The sequence below is a fragment of the Pholis gunnellus genome, assembly GCF_910591455.1.
Source record: "Pholis gunnellus genome assembly, chromosome: 6".
In the NCBI taxonomy this organism is placed as follows: Eukaryota; Metazoa; Chordata; class Actinopteri; order Perciformes; family Pholidae; genus Pholis; species Pholis gunnellus.
This window is the reverse complement of record NC_136532.1, coordinates 14922868-14944756: the sequence shown is the minus strand read 5'-3', so window position 1 is coordinate 14944756 and position 21889 is coordinate 14922868. Positions and strand designations below refer to the sequence as shown.

The following is a 21889-nucleotide window of genomic DNA, read 5'->3' as shown; positions in this document are numbered from 1 at the left end:
ACAGGAAAAGAGGTTAAAATCAGTGATTAGATGTGTGACGGAGAGCGAGTGATTGGAAGCGGATACCGAAGGGGTACTCTACATGAAGTACACATGCAATTTTGTGTACATTTACATATATTTTTGTGTTGCCTATATATTATTCCCTTTGCTTTGATCTGACCTTAGCCGGTGAAACGAGTGGAATTAGTGGCACTCCAGTTGTAGCTCAATGCCCAGTGCTGAGATACTTTCCTGGCAAGCACAAAGCCTGCTTGTGCAATAGGACCATAATTCTAAGAAAACTCTGCATATTGAAAAGAAGAAAGAAGTTAGCTGGAAGTTATATCTACTGGACAAAAATTGTTACGGTGAAAGCAGGTTCAAGGTTGAGGTCTATTAAGATAATAACTGACTGAGGTTAGAGTCACAGAATCAGTCAATGAAAGTCATTTTGGATGTTCAGAAAGTGAAGTCTCTTTGTGTTATCGTCTGTGGCTTGTTAGAGCGCCATGTCCAAGAGTCCTGGCCCCCAGTCATCAATTTCTGTTTGTTTGGCCCACAATATTTGTGATGGACAGGGTGTTTTCATGCATTTCAGAACTCTCCAGTGTCCTGGCCCATCACCCAGCTGTCTATCTTGCATTTTGGTTGCATATGCTGACTGTGCCAGCTCTGGCGGATGCATCCATGTATGCAAACGTGTGTGTGTGTGTGCGCATGCATGCAGCAGTGTCACTGTGGACCTCTCTACATGGACTCTTACTCCCAGCCTTATCAATGTCAGAGATCTGTGCCAGGCACTGCATGCCACCTTTTGCTTTGACAGACAGATCATTGGTCCTCTTGTAACCCCCGGGGTCAGGGTTGGCAGAACGCATGATGCCAGCATAAAAACTGCCTTGCCACTTATGAAACAGACCTGTGCCATCCACACAGCGTCTGTTTTCTATTAGGCCCGTTGAAGGAAGTGCAGCATCAGTGGATACGAAAAGGACCACCCCTCAGTTTTGGAATAGGAAGACGTTGTTGTTGTAGATGGTTGAATGCTTGCTGCCATCCATGTAAAAGATTGTGGTTGAAGCGATGTTTGTGGAGGTGAGGTTTTGAGGCTCAAAGATTTACTTAGGAAATAGTGCGTGGGACGTCAGACCTTTTATTTTGAAAAACTAAAACAGACATGACAGAGAGACTGAGATTAAATTGAAAGAAAATGAATTCTCTATGATAAAAACAATATGCTGTGGTCAATTAGATTTTGCCAAAACAGACATTCTGTGCCTTTACTGTCCAATATGACTCAATTAGGAAGGCAAGTCACTAGCAGATGTCCAGATGCTAATAAATAGCACCTATACCCTCCACCTACGCGATTACCCAGAGTATAGCCTTGACTAGTGTGGACTTACACTGTAAGGCAGTTCCAGTGAGATGATACACGAGAGAGGGTTAATAGCTTTTCACTCAAGCTCTCAGTCAGTGGTGCAGGAAGTTCCCAACCCCAGGAGAGAGAGCAGGGCGAATAACAGGATTTATTCTCTTTGTCCAGCGACACACTCACCTCTCTTCCCCCTTAGCCTCACCCTATGTTCCCCACTGTCCAGCCCCACCAGCTCTAAATCCTTTTTTGATGGATTTTCCAGCAATCTCTCCAGTGCTGACGCCATGCACACACACACACACACACACACACACACACACACACACACACACACACACACACACACACACACACACACACACACACACACTCACATCACATCTGCATTAATTGTTTACTGTAGCTGTCAACCAACAACTTTTAAAGCTGTTTCTTGTTCTCCTGGCTGACAAACTGATTGATAGATGGTTGCTATTTAAACACCCGCCACTACCGAGAATAACTCAAATTGATATAACAGTAACGGAACATGTGAAAAATGGGATATTTTTAATGTCCAACTTTCCTTTTTGCTTTCGAAAAAAGAACCAAACAACATGACTTCATTCACCGTAGCTGCTGATGTTCTTTTTCAAACCTGTAATTAAGAGCTCTTTTTTTTTTACAGACCTTATGTGTTTATACTATTGGCAAGGCAGTGTGGTGCAGATTATGAATGGGATGGGTAAGAGGCAGCAGGAAGACGACAGACAGGACAGAGGGGCTGCAAGTTAGCGGGCTCCACCCCATTTGTCATGCGGTGCTGTTTTGTTGCATTAACCATGACAACTGTCTCCGTTTCTTCATCCAGCTTTATTCTGGATTATTCTGGGTGAGAGAGCTGAGGGAAAGCAGACGAGACGAGAGGTGAAGTGGAGGAAATAGGGGTGTAGAAGAGAAGGGAGGATGATTGGAGGGAGCAAAGGAGCAGAAAAGATGATTAGAGAGAGAGGAGAGTGTTCACAGAGCAGCATTGAATGGGAGGCGGTCTGAACTACTAACACATGGTATGACATTACATTAATGTGGTCAAGAAGAATAAACTCAACAACAACTGCTTTAACAGTTGTGACAACATGAGGACAAAAGCTGTTGAATTTTATGGAATAATGTTATGAATCAATTAGACCACAATGACCAGCAAGCCTGCCAGCCTGCCAGCCATTATGGCTGCACATTTTCAAAAGCCAGGCCATCTGAACATCTGGACACTCGATAACTGCTCGTAGATCATATTCATCTAATCTTTTATTATCTATACTGACTATATTTTTTAGATTTGTAAGGGGCGATGAGTAGGTGTGAAGCTGTTCTTATACATTTTGACCAGTATTATGGAGACGAACATGTCACTAAATCTGTGTATTTATGTATGCACTGATTTAATTAAAAATAAACTCTCTGTAGCTTTATGAATCTGTAAATATCCTCTGCTTTTTTTCAATACATGCATTATGTCAATCTTTACTGCATTTCTTCTTTTTTTATATTTCCTCCATGTGTTTCCCCCTTCTTATAGGAATGCTCCCTGTCCTCCTGCTAGCTGGGTTGATTCTGGCTCTGTCCATCCCTGGCTCTACGTCTGAGTCAGCCACACTGCGGTTCCTGGGGCAGACTGACTTTGTTGTCAACGAGAGCAACACAGCTGTGATCCGGCTGGTTGTGGAGAGAGTGGGAGACCCGGTCAATGTGACGGCTTTGGTTCTGGTAGGACCCGGGAAAAACTTTTCATTGATGGCTCATTGTGTATCCATCCATACTCATGTCAAGTCATCTATTCAGTCTGCATCTAAGCATCTTACTGTATTGCTGAGCTGTCGCCTTTATGTCCAGTGAAGGAGAGAATTAATAACCTTTTTATCTCTGGCAGACAGAAACCAGTAAGCAGACCCAGTGTGAAAGCAGAAACTGGTTTTATTTTAAGCCACAGAGTGGACTTTTGCTTTACATCCTCCTTGTGGGGGCTTTTGTCAGCTGCTCACAGTTGGTGTCTGATAAGAAGAGCTGGACGCACAGTGCCGTGTGGTTGGGGGGTTTCTTATGCTTCTTGATATTTGATATTTCTTCTTACAACTCAGGAACTATTATACCTGAGTTGCCGTATTAATATCAGTATTAATATGTGTAATATCAGGCTTACATCCAGGAAACTCATGGGAAAAGACAGAAGTGCAACTCAAAGTCAAGCAGATAAAGGAACCAGTAGAAGGGAAGGAGAGAGAGAGGGACACATTTCTTCTTTCTGCTGTTGGGAAGAGCTGAAACAGGCAAAAAACATCAAGCCTGGGGCATTCTATTGTCTCAGTATTTAAGGCACAAACCATGTACTGCAGCATCCTGGGTTCAAAACCTTCTTTGATCTTTTGTGTTATGCTGTCTCCATCGCTCTTGTGCCTTTCCTGTTTCTCTCAATTTCACAATTTCAAATAAATACAAAAAGTATGTCACACAAAGAAGCCTGAATGTTACTTTAGTTAAATAGCAAGTGATACAATTGAATGTCTGCTTGTTTCTCCCAGCTAGAGGGAGTCAACACAGGGGACTTTGAATCCATTAATGCTGCGGTCTTCCTGCTGTCCACTGAGTCCAATAAGACCATCTTCATTGCTGTGAAAGATGATGACTTGCCTGAAGCCGATGAGACATTTACCTTCAACCTTACCCTACAGGTACATGCCCATTGTCTGTGTGTGCTTACTTTTTTTTCGATGTCTCTTTCTGGATAGCTGATGACTCCCTCTCCTCTTCCTCCCACACTCCCTTCTCTCTTCTCTCTGGAGATCCAAGCTTTCTGTCCACAAAGTCCCTCTGTTCTAATTCTGCCCCTGACCATCCTAAACACTAACCCCATCTACTAAGCGATAGAGAGAGGGGGCGACAGCCAGTGCAAGCCTGGGAGGCTCTGAGCTACATGGTCTTTGATGTGCGTGCTCTATAGGACTTTTCCAGAGCTGCCTGGGTGGGGCCAAATGTTGTGTGTGCCTCTGAGGTTCCCCACTAAAAGACACCTTTATGAAAAGAAACTAACTTTGACAGCCAAAGCCCCACCACACAGTAGATAAAAGCGATTCACTCATTCGCTATCCCCATTGATTTCAATGGGCATGTCCGTTCCGAGGATTTCATTTCTGTATATGTTGTGTATTCACCATTGAAATTGACACACTATTGTTGATGAAAGCCCAGTCTGTTACAATGAATCAATGGCTTCACAACTTACATTCAAATCTTGCATCAGCATTTTGAGACTTTTTTGCTGGCACTACCAAACACACCATCTCATGAGAAGGAGCAAATAGTTACTTTCTTCTAGTCCAGTTACTGTTAGATTTTTGGATGGATGGATGGCTTGCATTTTTTCTTTTGTAGAATTGTGCTTTTACTATTATCTAACAGCTATATATGTTTTAAAGTTTGAGTTATACATTGTAAATCCTTCATAGCCCAGGATGCCTTACACCTAGAGACTATCTCCATGGTTTCATGTAGCCTTTAGCTGTCAAGTATGATTGATGAGCTAGGGGGGCCTGGTGTTGCTGTCTTATTCCATACTAAAAGACCTAAGACAAAGGTCAGTGTGAATTTCTTATTGTCAGCTATGCACATTTATAAAACGGCCACAAGTCTAAACAGCTGTCAACAAGAGTGATTTTCTCCTCAACATTTTGAGAAGACGCTGCATTTTTGTGTCATCTCATTAAAATCCAGTAGCGCAAGCCCATATTTAGCCGTCTACCAGAGTGAAAGACCAGATGAGGCCTACTTAGCCCTTCTATTTACACTACAGGGGAGACAAAGCGTCGGCCAAATGCTACCCTATCAGCTTTCTAAAGGACTGTCAGGAGGATGGATGTGCACTACAAGGGGTGTCATAGATCAAACGCAAGTAATAAATAAAGGGTTGATCAGTGTACATTTATCTTTATGACAAATCAATCTGTGAAATCAGTTTCAATAGAAAATATTGTACTAACTTTGTCAAAAGGGATTATGACAGAACACAACTTATATGGATGTATAGGAACTATGTCGAATTGTTGTGGACCAGAGCAGGTGCAGCCTGCCAGTGCTGTGCAGGAACAGAAGGTAGAAGCCCACAGTGGGTTGTAGCATGTTAGATTGGGGGGGGACACAGTGTTTATGTAGTGCTGCATACGTGTAACAAAGCTGGCTTTTAAGCAACAAATTTGTGTGCGCGAATCACTGTGTATTTGAGTGCGGTTTTGTTGTCGGACACAGATGAATGTGCGCCTATGTGCGTGAGCAGCTTCCTGGCTCGGCCGGTGGCTTGGCTTTGTGAAAGCGTGTGGATTCTGTGTCTGTGAGTCGACCGCTACAAGAGCTCAGTGGCGGAAAGAAAGCTCTGTTACGGCTGGGAAAAGCCCTGTTTGAATAGGGTGATGAATGCAAGAGGCCTAAGCACTTACTTGTTTTTCATTTTCTCCTTGGCCTGTTCTCACCTTAACATGCGTACACGCTTGCATGCTGTAGAGCTATCAGTTGGATTGTGTTTAGCTGAGAAATTGTTTTGGGCGAGCAAATTATGTTTCTGTTTGTCATACCATGTCAAGGCTCTCGTTGCTGATCATTATCCACAATGCCTGCACATATACTAGTTTGCACATTGCAAACAGATTTGGGAAGTTTTGTTGGAAGCCTGTGCACTCTAGCTCAGACATGGTCAGCACAGTTGGTCCATGAGATGCTTGTGAAACCATTGCTAAGCTCACTAATGGAAGCCTTGGAAAGTTACGCCAAATAACAAGGCTGTGGTCTTTCTCTTTAATAGTGCTCAGAAAGAGGAAAACCTTCCTTGCACGGTAATGGTTATTTTTGTTGAGTTAAAAACTCACAGTATAAGCCTACTACAAGTTGCGGTTGTGATTTTAAGCCCGGTGAGATCACTGTGAGTTTGTCAGGTCTTAGTGCCGAATCACAGAGCACAGCACAAGCCCAGAGGAGGCGTCCTGCTGTGAGCTAACCTGACAAATCAACCAGGCTGCGACCACTACTTCCTGCCTTAGTGTCTTCTCATCAGGGCCTCTCAGTGGGAGTAGAGAAATTAAGTGAAGACAATAGCTAAGTAGGGCGTTCTGTCATTTCACATGAGCGCAAGTGTCAGGGGGAGGTTGAGATATGTTCAGGTACATACTCTATAGCCTGGTTTTATCTAATCTCTTCAATTCTCCCTGCTTTCCAGAGCTCCTCTAATGGCGTGACCCTGGGAACCCCGAATAAGGCAACCATCACAATCCTGTCCAATGACAATGCCTTTGGAATAGTTGGCTTCAACTCAGTAAGTAAACCCCTGTCATCCACACGTTTCTAGTACCCATTTGTTTACTCAGTTTTGTCTCACCCATTACAGTCCACAATTATATATTATATACATTAATCCTTCATAAATGTATGGATCAGATTTATGCCTGTGGTCACCAATATTGTAAAACTTTGCTGTTGCCACACCAACCTGCGCTTACATCACAAGCATGCTCTCGCGTTTGTGACTAATTACCACGTTAGTAAGAACTAGTAGAAAGTAAAGGATCGGGGGTGGAGTTATTTGGACCCACTAGCGTTGAGAGGGGTTCAATCATGCTTGTTCTGTGGTAGAAGTGATCATCTAGTGGTGGTGGGTTCCCAGAGGTAATTAAAACCACAACACTCACTTATCAGTGGAAGTTTATAGCGTTTCCATGGTTACTGTGGTATAGCTGTTTGCCCTACCACCCCCAGATGGTCTCAGATGCTGCATAATGATTTGGCTTGCTTAGAATCAATAAAGGCCTGCTTGCCTTGGGAGATGTGTTTATGTTAGAGTACTAAATTAATTCCTGTATTGCATTCATTTGCTTTCTTAACGTCTCCATTTGCTTTCTCCGGAATTTCTTTGGTCATGGCAAATTGAAAATACAAATAAAATGGGATTTAACTTCCAAATTTTATGACCACGGTAAGGACTTCCAAAAACAGTGAAATTGAATGTGATATTTACTCCATGTTGCCGCTGCTTGCACAGCTGCGATCACTTTGTGTCTGTGTCTCTTTCAACTAAACTTCACTACTTTACGTTACGTTAGCATGACATTTTACCTGAAGTACTGCTGCCAAAGCTGTACACGCAGTAAAAGATTCATTAATTAAAACACATTGAGATTAGAAATGATTTGTTCTCTATTATGTAATGATCAGTATCAATACAAATTGCGAAGCAGTTCCAGATTGTACATAAAACAAACTATGGGGTCAAATTTACACAACAACAAATACTTTGTGTTTTTTGTTTGTTCTTGCAGCCTTTCAAATATGACATTTTGCTTTGTAATTGAAATTAATAAGCTGTGTTGAAATTGATTAAATTGAACTGACTGTGTTTGCCTGTTTCACTGTCTGAACCATTTCATCTCAGACTGAAGACATTGTAGTAGATGAACCAAGAGGAAGGAACCATTATGTGCCTTTCACCCTAACGAGAGAAAAGGGAACATATGGGACTGTGAACGTAAACTTTGAGGTGAGAGGGCAATGAACCGTACATCAAACCAACAACCCTAAGACAATGAGCTTTATCGTATTTAAGAAGGACAGACAATGTTATAGATATGTTTATGACTTGAATATGATGCTGTTAGTTCATCCCACTGGCTAAACATCCACTTTTGAATCTTGTTAAAGAGTGTGCAGAATTTAGACCTAAATAGGAACATGTAATTCTTTCAATACATATAATTCCATGGTAGGAAACAGTCTTTACTCCATTATTTATATGCAGCATATTTGAGTAATGATAAATGAAAAGCCACATAGAGTACATGGGCATGTTGAAGTATAAACATCACTGTGACTTCTCCTGTTTTAGATCTCTGAAGGTCCCAACCCTGCCATTGAGGACCTCAGTCCAGACAGAGGGAACATCACCATTCCTGTGGGACAGGCTGTTGTACACTTTAGTATCCTCATCAAGGATGACCAGGTATCGAACAAACTCCTTATTTACAGCTGATCGCGACAACATGTCACATATATATGGATTTATATAGGGATATGGATGAAGCTTGTGCCAATCACTCCATCCGTCCATTCGTCGTCATTTCAGACATTTTTATATATAATATACAAATTGCCTTCATGGGTTTGACATTTTTAAAGGTCACATTTTTTAAAGAGGCAAACAGGTTTTTTGAAACAGCTGCATACGATTTACAACTGTATGTGAATGTGTTGCCTTTTCTTTCTTGGCCAGATCCCAGAAGATGATGAGGTGTTTTCAGTCAGGCTAACGGCCGCGGCAGGTGGAGCCCTCATCAGGCCCAGTGCCAGCAGTGTCCAGCTGAGAATCCGGCGTAATGACAGCCCACTGCGGTTCTCCCACTCTATCATGGCAGTACCAGAGTCCGCTGGAATCATTGCCCTCAATGTGACCCGTGGTCGGTTGACTGAGGATGGTCCACTCATCGGCTCTGTTGACACCGAGGTTCCTTTCTTTCAATCCAGTCATTTATTTACCGAGGCTTTTGACTGTTAAGAATACCGCACAAAAACTTAAATTATATACTGTACATACAGTATACTGTGTACTATATATGTGTGTGTGTTTATATATATATACATACAGTATATTGATGCAGAAAAAACAAGCATAAGACAAATGTATATAAACCATCTGTACTATACTGTCTTTAGGTCTCTGTAGATTACATGGTGGTGAGCAGTGGCGGACAGGGCAGCGCCACACCAGCTGTGGATTTCCTCGACCTACAGTCAGTCAGAACAGTTATATTCCCTCCGTTTGTCTACAAGACCAGCCTGTTGTTCCAAATCAGTGATGACATTGTGCCAGAAATTGCAGAATCCTTCCATCTGGTCTTGCTGGAGGAGACTATCAGAGGAGATGCTGTGCTAGTATCACCCAATGCTGTGCTGGTGACCATCGAGCCCAATGATAAGCCTAATGGTGTCCTGTCAATCAGCAGCAGTGCAGTCATTCAGCCAATAACCATCAATGAAGACCTGACTCAGAGGTTGGATAACTTACAAATGTTTCTGAGTGTCATAATAAAAAAGAAAAACAGCCAAGATGTTTGCATTCTTTAACTGTCCTCAATTGTTTCCCCCAGATTTGAAGGACTCATTATTGTAAGAAATGGAGGCAGCTATGGTGCCGTGTCCGCTAACTGGTCCATCAGTAGAAACTCCAGTGACCGCTCCCCAGTGTCGGATGATTTAGGGCCTGCAGCGGGGACGGTGAGATTTGCTGCCGGTCAGGTGACAGCTGTGATTCCCATCAACATTGTGGCAGATGATCTACCTGAAGAAGCAGAGGCTTTTGTTTTCAAGCTGCAAAACAATACTTTACCTGGAAATGCGGAGGTCGACGAACCAATGGAGGTCAGTTTAGAGGAGACCTTTGATAGGCCAATGATTATTGTTTAATATGTTGCTGTAAAGGGTTTGTATCAAAGAGAGAGAAGAGATCGAGAAGGGAACATATCCTCCAGAGGCTGTGCATGTGTTATGCATGTGTGAGGGTTTGTTTGGGACCTACTGTAAGGCACAGTGGCAAACTTGGCACATTCTGCAAAAGTCGACCCCTTAGTGTGTCACTTTGCTCTGTGGGTGTTCCCTTAATGTGGCTGAATCAAAACAAAGCGGAAACAGCAGGCACACTCTGTGTGTGGTGTCTGTGTGTTCTTTTTTAGAAAGCGTGGGTGAAGTGGTGACATAGCTTCCATCTTTGTCCAAGCCTCTTGGCCATGTGTGAAAGCAGTGGGCAGATCTGAGTCTTGTTTATATTGAAGGCATGAGATGAAACGCGTAAAACCTCTGCTTTGGTCACATACAAACGCACACCAGAACATCACCTCAGGTTGTGAAGTTATAGAGTGTTTTTGCCATCTGTGCAGAGAAGAGTAGGCTCAGCAGAAATTCCTTGAAAAATGACTAACAATAGGACAAGTTAATCAGCGTTAATTGTTTTTGATGTTAAGATATATCACAGACATTACACGGAGATGTAAATCGTCTAATGTGAGCATGCCAGGCAATGCATCAGACAAGTGTAGCTTTCAGGGAAATGAATGAGCCACAGTTGAAATGCTCATAAAAACTACTCTAGCAGTCTTAGCAGAGTTAATTAAAGAGGATGCCACTCTAAAGTTAGCTCAGGGCTCTTTTTTACTACTTTCAGTCTCACTTGTTTTCTTTCCTCTCCCTGTTCCTCACCTCTCCTTTCTTCTTCTTGTGACCAAAGATGCAGTCTTAGTAACACAAAAACAGGATGCACAACAACATCCTCCAAAGTAATTAATGGTAAATGTGGGCTTCATTGCAATTATTCCCACACACCTTAAAGATCAGTCAGCTTCCTCCTCACTGCACAGGGGACAGACTGCACATGGCCCGGACTTGCTCCCCATAAGCAGTGCAGTGCAACTAAGGCCCATCTTTCAAACTTGTGAAAACCCATTCTCTTCCAAGGCAAAGTATATAAGGCTAATTGTACTACATTTAAATATGAGCATATTATAATATGAATCATCATTAGATTCAACCTAAGCATAATTTCATTGTGATTTTGGGGGGCAATTTGCAGACTAACAGGAACCTGTGAGGGACTATTTGAGGTAATAAGTAGCAGAGTTATAGTTCATCAAAATACCTTTCCCAGTCCACAACGAAGTTTTGTGTTTTCTACAAGATACAGAGAATGTGTTTTTGATCATTCCCTCATCAGTCAAAATGTAACATATTCCCACTTCTCCGTCCTTTTGCTGATTTGTTAATTGTATTCCTCCTCTTCATCTTGTCTGCCCCCCAGATTGTGTTCTACATCCAGGACAGTGACAATGTCTATGGGCTTTTTCGTTTTGACCCGGCAAAAGAGCAAAGCATCCAGAGCCAACCTGAGGGTCGTTTCCTGTCGCTAAATTTCCTGCGAGAAGGTGGTACACTGGGTGATGTGTCTATGGCCCTCACCGCCCTCTACATTCCTGCAGGCCCTGTAGACCCAGCACTGGCCGGTGACCAGGTTCTGAATGTTAGCAGGTCCGTTAAGGTGGTGTTTTCCCGTGAACGGATGAGCCACGTCATACTACCAATCAGGAATGATGCCTTTCTGCAGAATGGAGCTAATTTCTTAATACAGGTAACTAGTCTGGAAACAAAGTACAGCGCAACACATGCAGTTAGCGGCACACATGTGGATGAAACATAAATGTTTTTACAACTTTAAAAAACACAGTTTTTTAAGTTGTAATCCAGGCAACATTTTGGTAGCACGCCCAAAATGTGCTATTTCTGTTTGTGTTAGCACTTGTGGCCAAATCCGTGCCATCCAGACTTAAGTGTCTCATTTGCATGTGTGAACGGTTTGACACTGGCACTCAAATCTGGCATGTTGCTATGGGATTTGCCCAACTGTCCAAACTAACAACACCACCTGGCTCTTAAAGCAAGCAAAAAAGTTAAAGAAAGGCCTCCTTCGCATTCTTTAGAACCATAATCACGTCATACATTTTCAGTAAAACTTTAAATATAGGAGTGAATGGAGCACTGACATGTCATTCAACACATCTTTAAAAGCCACAGAATAGAAATAAATAGATGATGAAGAAAGAGTTATATATTTGATAAATTAATCTTTTTAGTGGCACGCTACCTGTTTGAGCCTTCAATTAATTGTGCTGTTTCTTCTATTTCCCCTAGTTGAACACACTGGAACTGGTTGATATAAACCCCCCAATTCAGTCAAACAGCCCAAGGTTTGCGGGACCTCTTAACCTGACCTTGACTGTCACCCCTGACATTGCTAATGGGGAAATTGGATTTACAAGTAACACCACGGTGGTGGTTTATGAACCAGAGGACAGCAACACCAGCACAGTAAGATATGACCCCGATTTGAGCAATGCAAATAGTATCAGTTCTATGATGCTCGTCTCTATTGACTTTCATTCGTTCACTATTACATAAAACAGCATTTAACTATAATATACCATAATGTGTTTTAACTTTATGCTGTTTACATTCTACAGTTCAACTGTTCGAGATCTAAATTTGGATCAAAACCCCTTAGTTGTCATGCAGTCTCTAACGTGCTAAATCAAACACCGCTGTAAAAGCAAAAGAGATGTTTCCTATTTTGCCGCTGTGACTCAGAGGAGTCTCTAATCACTGACTTTATAGCCACTATGCTGCTTGTCAGAAAGCACCCTTTGTCCATGCCGACTCTAATCTATGTTCAGAAAGTGATCTTTCTGTATATGCATACGGTATGTGTAGGTGGTTAATTCTACCGATGTTTGGTGCTGCAGGTAAGCCTTCCCCTGCGCCGTGATGGAACAGACGGTCAGGCGGAAGTTTTCTGGAGTCTTCAGCCAATTGGAGACAATATTGTCGCTATAACTGTTAAAGACTTGGAGCCTCTAAGTGGGTCTGTGGTCTTCCTCTCCGGGCAGAGTGATGCTTCCATCAACTTTACCATCATGGCTGACAATATCCCAGAAGTCAACGAGACCTTACTGCTTACGCTGGATAGGTAGGGTATTCAAATCCAGGAAAAGTTATCGTTAACCAACATAATAATTGTTATGTAATTGGCATATTAGACCCTTCTGTTCTGCCCATAAACACCACTGTAATACAATAACCTTTCAGTGTTTAGAATGTGAAGATGATATTATGTAATGCCTTAGACCCATCTTATACAACGAACGTGTCCGGTGGAATTGGAAAGGCTGAGTGGGTGCTATCTCATCCCATCGCTCCTTTGGTTTTGTCGTTTGGTGTGTTTATGGCAGTGTTTTGGGGGTGGGTTCATCTGTTAGTCTGTTCTGATGAGAATGGCAGCTTTCTCTCCCTCCCACTCCTCCCTTGTAGGGTGGAGACTGCACGCTTTATAGTATACTTTGGGTAAGTGTAGAGTGGAATGAACCTGGGCCTTTTGTGTGGCGTGAATCAAGACTTTGTTTTTCTGGAAAGGGCCTACTTCAGGATTTCTGGGGTCTTTGGTTGACCAGGGGATGAGGGGGATAGGGGTGGGGGGGGGGTGGATTCAGTGATGGTGTGAAAAAAGGGAACCCAAAGGAGAGTGGTTGTTGGGGGTAAAAAGAGAATCTTCTTTATGTGTTTCGCTCTAATTTAACCAGGCTTGATTGTGTACCACTTTAAAGATGTCAGTGTTTGTATGCATGCAGTGCCTTGGCTGTGACCTTTTATTTGGAGTTGTTTATTCTGTCATGTCTTTGTCTCTAATTTACTCGTTATGTGTTGCTTTCTTGGCTCCTATTTCTCTCAACATACACACACATACCCCACCCCCTTGGAGCAATAAAGATGCAAGCATGCTCTTGATTGACATTGTTATTAAAAGTGGCCTAAACAGCAGAACTACAACATATGGAGTCAATAATGAATAAGCATCACACAATAAAAGGAATGCATAACCAAGTTCAGTTCAAAGTTGAGCTGTTTTCTCATTTGATTTCACTTGATGTTTCCCAAGCTCAAAACACACCACAAAAGCAAACGTCTAAGAAACTTCCATTTCAGAGTTTTCATCGACTGCACAAGGTGCAATGACTTGAGTGGTCACTTTCTATTATGATCTAATACTGTTTATTTGTGCGTATGTGTTCTAGGATTAATGTTGAGAATCAGATCCTGAAGGCTGGCTTCACCAGCAGAGAGATTGTCGTCATGGAGAACGACGATCCTGGGGGGGTCTTTGAGTTCTCCTCCTTCTCCAGAGGTCCATTGGTCATCAGTGTAAGTCTTGAAACTGCAACTTCAATTCTCTTTGAGTAATTAAAATATCTATCCAGCTAAAAAAAAACAATCTGAACCGACTCTTACATTAAATCCACATATTGTTATTTTGTCTGTTTTCTCTTGTTATGGTCCCATCTGTAAACTTCAAACTGACCTAGGAGGGTGAGGCTGTGGAGCTGCATGTGGTCAGAGCCAAGGGACGGCTGCTGAAACAGCTGGTGCGATATGCTGTCATGCCTGTTGGCAACACTGAATTCTATGGCGCCACTGGCATCCTGGAGTTCAAACCAGGAGAGAAAGAGGTGGTAGTGGCACTGTTTGCAAGGCCTGATGGGGTGCCTGAGGTAAGAACATGGTCAATTACATGCTGACCGTTCAACTTTATATAATAACTTTTTAATTCACTTCTAAATGAGGTATTCTCAGGCTGATAGTGGTCAACTTGTGTTTAAGCTAGTAAAAATATCTAAAAAAGAACTAGGCTTTATATCTGTTTGCAACATGAAAACTGTGTGTGTGTGTGTGTGTGTGTGTGTGTGTGTGTGTGTGTGTGTTTGTACACGTGTGTGTTCATACAGCTGGACGAGACCTTCTCTGTGGTACTTAGTAGCCACAGCACTCCACCCAGTCGCCTAGGCAACTACAGGGAGGTCAACATCACAGTGCGGAAGAACGACGACCCCTTTGGGGTCATAGAGTTCATCCAATCAGGACTGACGGTGGCCATCAACGAGAGCAAAGGGGACGAGATGCACCAGGGTACTTAGTAGTCTTTTAGATGATAGTGATACTTTTCCATGTCAAGTGGTATCGGATTGACAATGAAAATTGACATAATTGTAGTCAAACACAGAATATTTGTCTCCATGGGGGATGAGCTGGACTGTGATTAAAGTTTGTGTTTTAAACGTTCCATGTTTGTATAATAATTAAGAATGTGTTAAAGAACATCAACTTGTAGAACAGGAATTTTAGGCCCCACACAGTGACGATGCAGTCCAATATTCAGTCTGGTCCTGAGAACAGGGAGAAGAAAAAATCTTCTCTCAGTCTTTAGTGAATGTATCACCAGTGTTTCCAGGCATAAATGGGAGCTGTACAACAAAAAATGAATGAAGTTTTGTTGTCAGGCAGAAAAATACATTATTATTGTATTCTATACCAAAATGATAGGCTCGACCGCGGGTAAAATGTCAAGAGAAAAGTCCATGCACAAGAGTTAATGACTTGGAGGGAGGTTTCAATATCTAAATGCATCATCTTTGTCTCATCATCTTCGTCCCTTCAGCGGTGTTCCCTGTAGTGAGGAACAGGGGTCATTTCGGAGAAGTGTCAGTTTCCTGGGTGTTGGAGCCAGCCCTGTCAGGAGACATCAGTCCCCTCCAGGGAAACATCACTTTCATGGAAGGGGAGTATCTCAAAAACCTCACTGTCTTCTCCATACCTGATGAGGTAACATTATGAAGTAAACTCAAAAATAAAATGCAAATTTGAGTTACATTTCTTTGCATCAATTTTTATAATTCTTTTATTTAAGATCCCAGAGGACATGGAGAATTTCACCATCACAGTGTTAAATGCTACAGGTGGTGCGAGACTGGGAAACATACTCAGTGCCAATTTACAGATAAATAAGAATGACGACCCCATTTACTTTTCTGGTAAGGATACTGTTCAGATTACTGTTTATGAAGGATCCTCTGAAAGATTGTAATAATATATTGATATATTAAAGCCACAGTCACTGACTCCTCCACACCTTGGCCTCTCCTCAGAACCTGTGGTTGTGCGACTTCAGGAAGGGGGCCTGGCCAACTTCACTGTTTTGAGGGCAGGGCGGGCGGACTTTGTAGCCACGGTGATGTACCGTGTGGACTACGGAGAGGCATCTCCAGGTGACCTCACCATGCTGAGCAATGACACGTTGCTGGTGTATGATGTAGGCGAATGGATGAAGAACATCACTGTGGCTGTGGAAGATGACAACATACCTGAGACTGATGAGCCCTTTAACATTGTTCTCTACAATGCTACTGGTGAGTACATTGCCTCCTTTGAAAGAAATAGTTAGCACAGGGGTGTACTGTAGAATATAAGGATATTTTCTGTGAATCAGTGCTTTGTCAGGTAATATAGTGGGTATCATATCATCGTATATGTTGGTCTATTGAGATGATGAAAACAGCATAATCTGCATCCCCTCCAAGGATTAAAACAGCTGAAAGTAGTTTGCTTTTGTCATTTCAAAGCTCTCTCCTAATACCAGTATTGTGTGTCAGGGATGGGAATGAAAGACCTGTGGGCCCCAACATAATTACCATACTCCAGACTTTTTAAGACACAAAGACCGGCCACTCCACTGACCTCTCTCTCTCTGTCTGTTGATTGACATGGAGTAGTGTAGAGTAAGGGTTAGCCTCTAGTTCATGCCAGGGGATGGTCTTTCATAGAGATTGCGTGAAAAGTCATTTAATCCTCAGGTTAGAGGTCAATCAAGCACATTCTGGGACTTAAACACGCTTTACCTTTCCTGTTTAATCAGGAGCAGATTTGCATGCCTGTTACTCGTAGACCAGCAAGTTGAAGTATGTGCTTGTAGGTCCTGATCCAACCTGACAACATGAATGTGTATACAGGTGATGCCGTTGTGTATGGAGCGAACACAGCTACTGTGGTGATTGAGGCCAATGATGATGCCAATGGGATTTTCTCCCTGGAAGCAATAGAGAAACCTGTCGAAGAGGGCAAGACCAATCATTTTTAGTAAGAAACAGGCCTTCAATTCATGTTTCTTTTGTGCAAAACATCTGGCTTCATGCTCATATACACCTCATTTGAAGAATTAATTCAGATTGAAAGTATTTTCTGTGCATTGACAAAACTCTGTATTTATACATTTTCCAGATACAAAGTTTTCTCCTGTATTTAATTACTGAAATAATTACTCTTTTCACTGTCCCAGTATCCTGCGTGCTAGGGGGCATTTTGGTAATGTTACAGTCTTCTGGCAGCTGTTTGCCAATGACTCATTGACTCCTCTGGAGGAAAACCAGGAGTTTACCAACACATCTGGCTCCATCACCTTCGCTACAGGGGAAGAGACCAAGCCTATTGTCCTGGAGGCTATCTCAGATAAGCTTCCCGAATTCAATGAGTTCTTCTTCCTCAGGCTGGTTAATATCTCAGGTAAATTCAGGAATAAGTGACATATTTGTCAGCTTTGAGAGATAAATTGAAAGATGCAGTGTGTAGGATTTGGCGACATCGAGCAGTAATGTGGCAGATCACAACCTACTGAAACTTCTCCTGTGTGCCAAGCGTGTAGGAGAACTAGTTGCCAACGCAAAAATGTGAAAACACAAATGGTCCTATCTAGAGCCAGTGTTTGGTTTCTCATGTCATTTGTTACGTGTAGATAAAAACGGCTCATTCTGAGGTAACGGCAACTCAGCAATTCTTATTTTCAGGTGATTATACACTGAAGAAAACATACTTATTAATATGATATTATATTTCTGCCAATAGATCCTCCTAAATGCTACACACTGTTCCTTTGAGAGATGTGAATAATTGAATCAATTTATAAAAGCGGCAGCTGCAAGTAATTACTGTATTTGAGTTTAAACTTGACATGAAATTTCATTTGAGTCATCAGCTTCAAAATCGCAATTCTGATAATTGTAAAAAAAGACAAAGAAGGATTCATTTAATTATAATGTTGTCTTGAAAACCCTTAAGATCTTTTTCTATCATTTCTTTAAGGTGGTTATCCAGGGGAGGGTGGACGACTGGCCGAGACTTCTCTGACTGCCTCGATTCTCATCCCTTTCAATGACGACCCATTTGGTGTATTTGCCATCGCTGACAGCAACTTGGACCAAGAAATAGCTGAAGATGTACTCTCAGAGGATGATATGGCTGATGTCACTTCCTTCACCATCCTCCGACAGCAGGGTACTTTTGGTGATGTGCGGGTTGCCTGGGAGATTGTTTCTGGACGCTTCCCAGAGGGCCTTCCTCTGATGGATGACCTGCTCTTTCTAGCCTCCTTCCCAGACAAGGTTGAGCTCAGGCCTCATGCCAGGCGGCACCACTCAGCCACAGACACATGGTTTTTCTCCGGGCTTCCAGGAGCTTACGGGACTATCTCTCCTGAAGATGGGCCTGCTGCTGTTGGAAACTTCACCTTCTCTGCTTGGCTCGTGCCCGGACCGGACACTGACGGCTTCATAGTCTGCAAAGGAACCAGGAATGGGACCTTGTATTATGGAGTGAAGGTCCACACCAATGAGTCTCATGTCACGGTGATGCTGTATTATACAGTGATAGGATCAAACAATTCCCAGGTGGCCCGGGCCACTGCTGAGAAATTTGTGGAGAATAATTCCTGGTTACATGTCATCATTACTGTTGATGATGGGATTATTGAGTTCTTCCTGGATGGGAACCCTATTCCTGGAGGACTGAAGAGCATCAAAGGAGAGGGCATCACTGATGGTGAGCTAATTTATCAGATATTTATCAAACATATCAGAGTGACAACGGTCAGGTTGTTGAGCATACAGTGCCCATCATATCCCTGTTTGTTGCGTTCGGGTTGTGTTTTTAGCTCCTATTTGTCTGCACAGTTTGTCTGTGTTTAGCATATGTTGTCATGATGTTTAAGCATATCAAATTATAATGCATTTATATATGAAAAATGTTGCTCATTGGAATTTACACAAATGTTACCAGTTGGAATATGAAGCTGTGATGAAGTAACTCTTTTTAATTCGTTCAGTGTCTAATAATCTTTTACATTTACAATCATAATGTCAAAATGTCAACTAAAGGCCAAAACCTATTGAGGCCAAATAATGACTGGCCAGCTTCTTTTCTCTTCCTGTAAGCCAAGAGTTTTTGTTTTGTGTGTGTGTGTGTGTGTGTGTGTGTGTGTGTGTGTGTGTGTGTGTGAGGGACTGTCTAGGGAGAGGGATTCAAGCTTCTCTCTCATTGTTCCCATATGGAATGAGAACAAGTCTTAACTTATTACAAACATAATGCAAATACACTCTAACACACACTTATGCACATTCACACACACGCACCCACCTCTCAGTCCTCATTGTTCAAGACTGCTGGAACTCTGCTATGCTTGAGTGCCCACTTAGCCTCAGCACTGCTGTATATTGTTACTGCTAAAGGGAATCAGCCGGCATCTTCTTCTCTTTCAATGCTCTCTAATTAATGGAGACAATAGTCACAGTCTGTTCTGGACCCGCAGCTCGCAGAGGGGAAATATTGTGATGGTTCTGTGGCTAACTTCAGTCACAGTAGATGTATACATTATCATCAATCATGTCATGTCTTATTGTCTGCTACTGGTAGCTCAACCCACAGAGGAATTGTTTTGTGTCAGGGCTTTATGCTTGCTCACTGTGGCGGATTTCCTGCATGTGTCCCATTTTGTACAAGTACAGGAAGCGATAGGCACAAGAGGTGTAAGTATATAAATGAGTAATGAGAAAGAGCCAGATCGGGGCATCTGGTGGCCTTAATCAAGATTCTGTTTGTGGTCGCAATACACTCCAACATACCAACCAAATTCTATTCCACCATTGACAATAATATGATTGTATGACCCTTGTTATTGTTATGTAAATCGGCCTGTGGGTCAAATAAAGTCTCATTAGTCAGTTGCTAATATATCACCAGATCTCAAGTCAACTAAAATATTAGGTTACAAAATCTCAGGTGTGAATTAAAAAAACAGAAAATGTATTGATCAATAAAATAATTTAATGTAGTAGGGTTATTCTATAAAACAAATGTGTCAATCTTGGGCTTTCAAAGCTTGTAAACAATACCTAAGATATAACTATGTGACAAACACAGTTATTTTCCAAAAGTGAGAGTTTCAGGAATTAGGAATAATAAAATCTGTATTTTTTTCAAACCATAAAAATGGGTACGGCAGCTTTGAAACCTCTATAGGTACATTGAAACTTGTTCAACAGACAATGTTCTTGTTTGACATGTAGACAGCACAATACAGGGAATGCATCCACAGTTAGTGAATGGGAATCTATGATATCTGTGGGTGTGAGTGTTGATGTTTGATTGCAACTTGTGACCAAGCACCACATTTATCTATTGAATTTAAAAGAAATTTCAGCAGCATGTCTTTCATGTCATATCCTGTACATTGTGCTTGAGACAGTGATAGTGATTTGTATTACTTGTTTAGCCAACCATTTATACAGCTTGAACATTCATTATTTTTGGACATTTCCTCCATAAAATATAACGTACTGTTTTTTTTCTGTCTTTTTACTCCAGGACCTGCGTCAGTGTTTATCGGGTCAGATCCAGAGGGCGAACAGCGATACACAGGCCTTCTCCAGGATGTTCGCTTGTACAGCACAAAGCTGAACCGCAGCCACATTCACGAGCTTCACACCCAGCCTGCTAAAACAGACCTGCGTAACATCTCAGGTTACCTACGGTACTGGCAGGAGGAGAGGCAGAAGTCGTTTGTGGTGGAGGCCAGGGATGATAATGAGGAGGAGGGAGAGGAGGTTTTCTATCTACAGTTGGTAGCAGTTCACGGTGGAGCACGCCTCCCTTTCCCCAGGCCCACTGCTATTCTGCGAGTCATGAAGAGTGACAATGCCAATGGGCTTTTTGGATTCACTGGTGCCTGCATTCCTGATGTAAGTGCACAATATTTAGTCAGTGGCATTTGGTGGACAATTTTTGCTGCATTGAGCATCTATAAGCACCACGTGAACGCTGCATTTACAACATTTTGTATGTAATGTAAATGTAAACCAGACTGGTAACCAAAGGAATTAATAATCCTTTGAATAAACTAGAGTCTACGTGACCACTATTACAGTAGCATTTGTTAATTTCATGACTCAGTATTATCTATGCATAGAAACACGTGTAATGTAAACCCATTGGTTTGTCAGCCCCTCTCCTGCTGCATATTTCATCAGTCTCCATGCATGGCTGCAGGGAGAGCATGCTTTTAATTTTTTGTTGGGTTAGCTCTCATGTTAACCCCTCTCAGGTAGAGCGACAGCTGGTTGGGCTGCAGAAGGTCTGCCAGTCAGGGCATTCCTGTAGAAGTGGATAAGGAGTTCCAGCACTGGAGATGGGAGATCTAGTTCCTCGTTGCCATCAGCACAACAGGTGTCAGGGCCGGGGATGGCATTCCATCAGAACTAGGGGATCTTCTTTATGTCCTTGATCCTTTGTAGATAAATACTGTAGATGTAGAGGCATGTGGGCTATCAGGTGCTTCCCGTCTAAATCAGATTATTACTGTGCTGGAATTATTTACATAGCTTGTAAGACTAGCTCATTTAAGCATTCAGTATTCATTCAGTATGCGGCTCACAATTTGTATTCCGTTGTTTGTCCTTACAGACCACTGAGGAGGGCTCCACTGTCTCTTGTGTGATTGAGCGCATGCGGGGATCTCTGGACCACGTTTACGTCAACTACAGCGTTACACAACTGGATAGCTTGGACAGTGAGACGCCAGCCCATCAAGATTTTGTTAATGCCACTGGAGCTGTGCTTTTCATGCCTGGACAGCGCTCTGAGGTGTGTGTTGTGTGCGTGTGTGTGTGCGTGTGTTGTGTGTGTGTGTGTGTGTGAGTGAGAGTGGCTCAACAGTTGGACCTGTATTAATGTGATCTTACACGAGCTGGGGAAAACCCCTCTGAGTTTGCA

At 42.4% G+C, this 21889-nt stretch overlaps 1 protein-coding gene across 1 annotated transcript in view; it reads left to right on the top strand.

Moving 5' to 3' along the window:
* Positions 1 to 2920: 2920 nt before the first annotated feature.
* The window catches only part of adgrv1 (adhesion G protein-coupled receptor V1), a gene marked incomplete at its 5' end in the record, with an annotated part of 100374 nt that continues 81405 nt past the window's right edge, over positions 2921 to 21889 (top strand). The window contains 22 exons of the mRNA XM_079160644.1: positions 2921 to 3106; positions 3919 to 4068; positions 6600 to 6695; positions 7809 to 7913; positions 8259 to 8372; positions 8643 to 8873; positions 9083 to 9420; positions 9517 to 9787; positions 11217 to 11543; positions 12104 to 12280; positions 12712 to 12935; positions 14038 to 14164; positions 14326 to 14511; positions 14746 to 14926; positions 15456 to 15619; positions 15705 to 15828; positions 15943 to 16203; positions 16804 to 16930; positions 17130 to 17353; positions 17930 to 18664; positions 20486 to 20859; positions 21581 to 21760. Of these exons, the coding sequence (XP_079016770.1) occupies positions 2921 to 3106; positions 3919 to 4068; positions 6600 to 6695; positions 7809 to 7913; positions 8259 to 8372; positions 8643 to 8873; positions 9083 to 9420; positions 9517 to 9787; positions 11217 to 11543; positions 12104 to 12280; positions 12712 to 12935; positions 14038 to 14164; positions 14326 to 14511; positions 14746 to 14926; positions 15456 to 15619; positions 15705 to 15828; positions 15943 to 16203; positions 16804 to 16930; positions 17130 to 17353; positions 17930 to 18664; positions 20486 to 20859; positions 21581 to 21760 (4902 nt within the window). The remainder of the gene's footprint in view (positions 3107 to 3918; positions 4069 to 6599; positions 6696 to 7808; positions 7914 to 8258; positions 8373 to 8642; positions 8874 to 9082; positions 9421 to 9516; positions 9788 to 11216; positions 11544 to 12103; positions 12281 to 12711; positions 12936 to 14037; positions 14165 to 14325; positions 14512 to 14745; positions 14927 to 15455; positions 15620 to 15704; positions 15829 to 15942; positions 16204 to 16803; positions 16931 to 17129; positions 17354 to 17929; positions 18665 to 20485; positions 20860 to 21580; positions 21761 to 21889) is intronic.